This window comes from Heptranchias perlo, chromosome 33 (genome assembly GCF_035084215.1).
Source record: "Heptranchias perlo isolate sHepPer1 chromosome 33, sHepPer1.hap1, whole genome shotgun sequence".
Classification (NCBI taxonomy): Eukaryota; Metazoa; Chordata; class Chondrichthyes; order Hexanchiformes; family Hexanchidae; genus Heptranchias; species Heptranchias perlo.
The window spans coordinates 1,148,255-1,155,252 of record NC_090357.1 but is presented as its reverse complement, the minus strand read 5'-3'; the positions used below and the strand labels follow the sequence as shown (position 1 = coordinate 1,155,252).

Here is a 6,998-nt window from a genome sequence, read left to right as displayed (position 1 = left end):
TCCAACCACCCAGGGCCCAGTGGGATCTCCAAGTACCCAGGGCCCAGTGGGATCTCCAACCACCCAGGGCCCAGTGGGATCTCCAACCACCCTGGGCCCAGTGGGATCTCCAACCACCCAGGGCCCAGTGGGATCTCCAACCACCCAGGGCCCAGTGGGATCTCCAACCACCCAGGGCCCAGTGGGATCTCCAACCACCCAGGGCCCAGTGGGGTCTCCAACCACCCAGGGCCCTTTGAGTGACTCTTCACAAGTGAGATTCCTTATGTTCTGATGAAGATATCCTTACCTTTCACAACTGAAATTGTTTTATTGTTGTCATTGTGTGGTTCCTGGACTGAGCGGAGACGACAAGCATATTTCCCGTCATCGGCAGTGCCAAACCCAGTCAGGGTGAGCTGCACCTGGGCTTCTGTCTGATTTACTTTTGCCCGATTCTTGAAAGTAGAATCCACCTGATCGGGGTTGATTGTGCTCGCGATTACCTTCACTTGGGCTTTATCTGCGCGGAGGCTCCACTCGTAATTGATGGCAGCAGAGCCCTGCTTCTTGTAGTGACAGTTGACTCGCAGATCATTGGTTTTTGTGGTGCAAGCGCCCATACTTGTGATCGTCTGGCTTTCCATCACGGGCAACACTGAAATTGGAAGAGAAAGGCCCACACTTTAAACCAGTGGTATAGTTTAACCCTGCAGTTTCTGCACCCTCACTCGCAGCAACCGAAGAAGGAGGCTCATCGTCACCTGGTCAGAAGCAGCTGCATCAACACTCAAGAAACCCAATACCACCCACGGCCCAGAAACTGCTCCCAATGGCAAACCAACAGTGTTCGCCGCTCCATAGATTTATACTAACCCACTAACTTACCGCAGTCTTTACTGCGGGCACTTCCTCGAATAGGAAGCGGAGAAGAGCCCAGCGTTAGCTCCAGTGTAGCTCGGACCCATGGGAGAAGTGAGACGATCTCTCTCCTCGACCGATCAGATTGCAGCATTTTTGACAAACTGGAACGTAACATCCAGGAAATAAAAGAATCATAGAATCATAGAAAGGTTACAGCACGGAAGGAGGCCATTCGGCCCATCGAGTCCGTGCTGGCCCTCTGCAAGAGCAATCCAGCTCGTCCCACTCCCCCGCCCTATCCTGTAGCCCTGCAATTTTTTCCCTTTCAAGTATTTATCCAGTTCCCTTTTGAAGGCCATGATTGAATCTGCCTCCACCACCCCCTCGGGCAGTGCATTCCAGATCATAACCACTCGCTGCGTAAAAAGGTTTTTCCTCATGTCATCATTTGCCAATCACCTTAAATCTATGTACTCTGGTTCTTGACCCTTCCGCCAATGGGAACAGTTTCTCTCTATCTACTCTGTCTAGACCCTTCATGATTTTGAATACCTCGATCAAATCTCCTCGCAACCGTCTCTGTTCCAAGGTGAACAACCCCAGCTTCTCCAGTCTATCCCCGTAACTAAAGTCCCTCATCCCTGGAATCATTCTAGTAAATCTCTTCTGCACCCTCTCTAAGGCTTTCACATCTTTCCTAAAGTGCGGTGACCAGAACTGGACACAATACTCCAGTTGTGGCCAAACCAGTGTTTTATAAAGGTTCATCATGACTTCCTTACTTTTCTACTCTATTCCTCTATTTATAAAGCCCAGGATCCCGTAAGCTTTTAACCACTTTCTCAACCTGCCCTGCCATCTTCAACGATTTGTGCACATATACCCCCAGATCTCTCTGTTCCTGTACCCCTTTAGAGTTGTTCCCTCTAGTTTATATTGCCTCTCCTCGTTCTTCCTACTGAAATGTTTCACTTCGCATTTTTCTGTGTTAAATTTCATCTGCCATGTGTCTGCCTATGCCACCAGCCTGTCTATATCCTCTTGAAGTCCATCACTATCCTCCTCACTGTTTACTACACTTCCAAGTTTTGTGTTACCTGCAAATTTTGAAATTGTGCCTTGTACACCCAAGTCCAAGTCATTAATATATATCCAGAAAAGCAGTGGTCCAACACTACAACATTAAAATTATTTGTAAAAACAGTTTATAGACCACGAGAAAAAAGAGGGTAAGAAATAGTTGAAATAAATAAAAAAGACGGAAGAGAAAATTTTAAAAACTTTCAATTTTTAAAAGTTAATATTTAGTTGTTTGGCAGTCATTAAGACTTACTGCACCGTTAAAACTTAGTTTAGACCTGGTATTTTTAAGCGTACCTGTTTTGTGGCGATATTAGTTACTTTCCAGCTGTGCAGAAGAGCAAGCTGGCGCTTGTCCATTGATTCTGTTGATTGCAGCCAGCGATACCCCTTTAATACACAGCTGTCATATCACCGGCAAACCAGGAGAAGCAAGTTCCGCATTTCCGCATTTGACTGCACATGTGCAAACGCCGGAACTTGCTCTTCGATATCGCCACTAACAATGGTGAGCACTGACTGTTCTTTTTTAAGCAATTTCTGGGACAATAGACACTCCCTCCATCACCGGCAAACTGTGGCTGTTTTATCTACAGGATGCAGTGTAGGACTCACCAAGGTTACATTGAGAGCACCTCCCTCCATTTGACCGGAAGGACAAGGGCAGCAGGCACATGGGAACACCACCACCTGCACGTTCCCCTCCAAGTTACACACCATCCCGACTTGGAAATATATCGCCGTTCCTTCATCGTCACTGGGTCAAAATCCTGGAACTCCCTTCCTAACAGCACTGTGGGAGAACCTTCACCACACGGACTGCAGCGGTTCAAGAAGGCGGCTCACCACCACCTTCTCGAGGGCAATAGGGATGGGCAATAAATGCCGGCCTCGCCAGCGACGCCCACATCCCGTGAATAAATTAATCAAATTGGAAGGAAACAAAAAATAGGAAATAAAGAGGAAGGAAGGTGGAAGAAAATGGCAAAAGTGACGATTCTGCTCTCCCAGTGGGGAGACACATCGCAGGGAGCATAGGTCAGAGTGGGGTGAAGGGTGGGGTGGGGTGGGATTGGATGGGGTGAGGGGTGGGGTTCGGTGGGATGGGGTCGGGTGGGGTGAGGGGTGGGGTTCGGTGGGATGGGGTCGGGTGGGGTGAGGGGTGGGGTTCGGTGGGATGGGGTCGGGTGGGGTGAGGGGTGGGGTTCGGTGGGATGGGGTCGGGTGGGGTGGGGTTCGGTGGGATGGGGTCGGGTGGGGTGGGGTGAGGGGTGGTATTGTAAAGTTATTATTTGATGGAGTCCTTCATTGGAAGACTTGCTCTAATCGGCATCCAGTCCCAGTGCAGAGTTTGCCAGCTCAGGCCCGACGAGACTAATCTCCATTACAATTTAAAAAAGGACTGTTTGGAATGGGAACGAGGACAATGGGTCAGAGCAGGAGATGGGGCGAGAAGTCGTGCTTTCAACAGAGTGAGGATAGGAGGAGTGAACAAATTGGCGTTTGGTGTATTTTAACTCAAAGCTGTGACCAAGAAGCAAATTATTTAATATTTTTTCCTACTTTGGGAACTTGCGATTGTGAAATTTAAAAACAAAATTCACAAAATGGCCACATAGTTGGAGGAGCCATTTTTTGGCTTAGTTTAATGATCAGAATCTCTTCCCACAACTTCCCTGTTTGCTTTGGGCTCAAGACTTTAACATTAACCTGCTACTTTGCAAAATTTTTCACACCTTTATTAATCACCAGATTTTTATTGCAGTTTAAAAAATATAATTAATGTAAATACAGCAAACCCAACCCTTTGTTTATTCATATTGGCGTCACTGGCGAGGCCGGCATTTATTGCCCATCCCTAATTGCCCTTGAGAAGGTGGTGGTGAGCCGCCTTCTTGAACCGCTGCAGTCCGTGTGGTGACGGTTCTCCCACAGTGCTGTTAGGAAGGGAGTTCCAGGATTTTGACCCAGCGACGATGAAGGAACGGCGATATATTTCCAAGTCGGGATGGTGTGTGACTTGGAGGGGAACGTGCAGGTGGTGTTGTTCCCATGTACCTGCTACCCTTGTCCTTCTAGGTGGTAGAGGTTGCGGGTTTGGGAGGTGCTGCTGAAGAAGTCTTGGCGTGTTGCTGCAGTGCATCCTGTGGATGGTACACACTGCAGCCACAGTGCGCCGGTGGTGAAGGGAATGAATGTTTAGGGTGGTGGATGGGGTGCCAATCAAGTGGGCTGCTTTGTCCTGGATGGTGTCGAGCTTCTTGAGCGTTGGAGTGTTGGAGCGTTGGAGTGTGATGGAATGCTCTCCAGGCCAAGTGGAGAGTATTCCATCACACTCCTGACTTGTGCCTTGTAGATGGTGGAAAGGCTTTGAGGAGTCAGGAGGTGAGTCACTCGCCACAGAATACCCAGCCTCTGACCTGCTCTAGTAGTCACATGGTGTCTGGTCCAGTTAAGTTTCTGGTCAAGGGTGACCCCCCAGGATGTTGATGATGGGGATTCGGCAATGGTAATGCCGTTGAATGTTGTGGGGAGGTGGTTAGACTCTCTCTTGTTGGAGATGGTCATTGCCGGGCACTTGTCCGGTGAACCTGTGGTGCCATTACATCAGCTGGCCATCTGACACCTTCACACATAACGTGTGAGAAATGCTCCTGGTGTTAGCGATCCGGTTCTATTTTTTTTCCCGTTATGGTCATATATTATTGGAAGAACAAAATACCTCAACTCAGAAAGGTAAAGGGCAGCGGGCCCGTCACTCCCATATTTAATGGTTATTTTTCTTTCTTTTTCCAAAAAATTGTTTTGTCTGTTGGACTATTTTTTGTGAGTGATGACAATGTGGGACACTTCTTTACGTCTGTACCCAGTGTCAGCAGCAAACTCTCCCAGCTCAGAGATCCCCTGCCCCCATTGCCCAATCTTCTCCTGAAGGCCCTGACTCCGGTTGGGGGCACATACTGTCCTCTCATACTTAGCCCAAATGCCCATTCACCATGTGTGAGCGTAGACAGTGAGACAGAGTCTAACCACCTCCCCACAACATTCAACGGCATTACCATCGCCGAATCCCCCACCATCAACATCCTGGGGGTCACCCTTGACCAGAAACTTAACTGGACCACTCACCAGTCTATCACTGTCCCACCTTGATGTTCACATTGCACTTTGCAACTGGTCAGTGATCAGGAGCAGTGACCCTGCCTAGGGCAGTGAGACCAGCCCTGACTTCTTCCATCTACACAGGCCCAGGACCAAACCCGCCATGATGCTCCCCATGGTCGAATAACCCAAAGACACTCACAGTTTAGATTTCTTGAGGAAGGTGGTCGGGGGGGGGGGGGCGGGGGTTGGGGGTCAGGGCTGCTCGGGTCAGAGCTCAGGGCTGCATGGGTGGGGGTCAGGCCTCCTCAGTTCAGGGGTCGGGGTGCTTGGGTCGAGGGTCAGGGCTTATCGAGGTGCTGGAACTGAACCTTGGTAAGAGTGAGATTTATTTTTTAAGTTTTAATTTCAACAATAAAGAGAAAAAACCCAACAGTTTGAAATATTTGTAGCTCGATTTGAACTTGCTGAGTCTTACAGTTCACCTGGCTGCACAATGCACACGGCCTTGGTAAAATGTCCCAACCACTGCGGGTGTTTGCTCAAAGCAGAAAATCAAATTCCCCGGAGAGCACATACCTGCCAGGACACAGAGTATCAGCAGATGATTCATCTTCAGTATGATTCATCTTCAGTAACACTGAGAACTTTCCACAATCCACGATCTGCACCTGTGAAATAAACAGAAGTCCTGTTCGGGTCACCGTGAACCTGGCACCATTTGCTGATGTGACTCCAGCTTCCCACAGCAATCAGTTCCCAAATAGTCCTCAGGCAGGTACAATGAAGAAAATCCCTCAACTCTTCCAAATGCTTCCATTTGTGGCCATTTATCTTTTTATAAACAGAAATAATATGATAATCGGCCATTACCACAGCCGAAAGCCAATTTCTATAATCAGACAGAGCTTCCCATGAACTGGACCTTCTGCCTTTCTGAGCCCTGTGAATGGGCTAATCATAACACAGGACCAGAAATCACACTTCTATTGAGGTATATTGCACAAGACCATGTGGACCAAGACCTCCAATAGAATCAGACAGCACAGAAGGAGGCCATTCAGCCCATCATGCCTGTACCGTCTCTTTGAAAGACCTATCTAATTAGTCCCACCCTTCTGCTTTTTCCCCATAACCCTGGAAATTTTTCCCCTTCAAGTACTTATCCAATTCCATTTTGAAAGTTACTTTTGAATCTGCTTTCACCGCCCTTTCTATTCTAAATACAAACACTGTCAAACCATTACACTCAGGCTAAAGCTAATACTCAGGTTTATTTACAAATAAGATAATTACACAGAAGCAGAAATACACAGCAAGTTACTGATGGTACAAATGTTTACAAGACAACAAAGATTGACTCTGTACAATTGGTTAAAGTATGTCATTCAGAGTCCAGAAATCTACAAGAATATTGGAGGAAATGGGTCTTTCATAAATTTACTGATGTGAGGTTTGTACAATATTCTCATGCATTGCACAGAATCTCAGTCAACGGTGCTTGGGGGGGTGGGGGGAGGGGGGTCAGAGCTGCTCATGGAGGAGGATGGGACTCTGAGCTGCTCGGGGTGGGGTGGAGTCCGAGCTGCTCGGGGCGAGGTTGGGGGTCAGAGCTGCTCGGGGGGGGTGGAGTCCGAGCTGCTTGGGGGGGGGGGGGGGTCAGAGCTGCTCGGGGGGGGGGGGGGGTCAGAGCTGCTCGGGGGGGGTGGAGTCCGAGCTGCTTGGGGGGGGGTCTGAGCTGCTCGGGGGGGGGGGGGGGTCAGAGCTGCTCGGGGGGGGGGGGGGGTCAGAGCTGCTCGGGGGGGGTGGAGTCCGAGCTGCTTGGGGGGGGGGTCTGAGCTGCTCGGGGGGGGGGGTCTGAGCTGCTCGGGGGGGGGGGGGGTCAGAGCTGCTCGGGGGGGGGGGGGGTCAGAGCTGCTCGGTGGGGGGGCGGGGGTCAATGCTCCTCCTGCAGCAGATGTCCCAACAAAAGG

General features: G+C 49.6%; 1 protein-coding gene across 1 annotated transcript in view; it reads right to left on the bottom strand.

Annotated features, from left to right (window-relative positions):
• Nucleotides 1–5,640, bottom strand: part of LOC137301246 (thy-1 membrane glycoprotein-like) — a 9,175-nt gene extending 3,535 nt beyond the window's left edge. Inside the window, exons 1-2 of the mRNA XM_067970707.1 lie at nucleotides 5,605–5,640; nucleotides 290–637 (exon numbers count right to left, since the gene is read on the bottom strand). Coding sequence (XP_067826808.1) covers nucleotides 290–637; nucleotides 5,605–5,638 — 382 coding nt within the window. The 5' untranslated portion in view covers nucleotides 5,639–5,640. The remainder of the gene's footprint in view (nucleotides 1–289; nucleotides 638–5,604) is intronic.
• Between the last annotated feature and the right edge of the window lie 1,358 nt (nucleotides 5,641–6,998).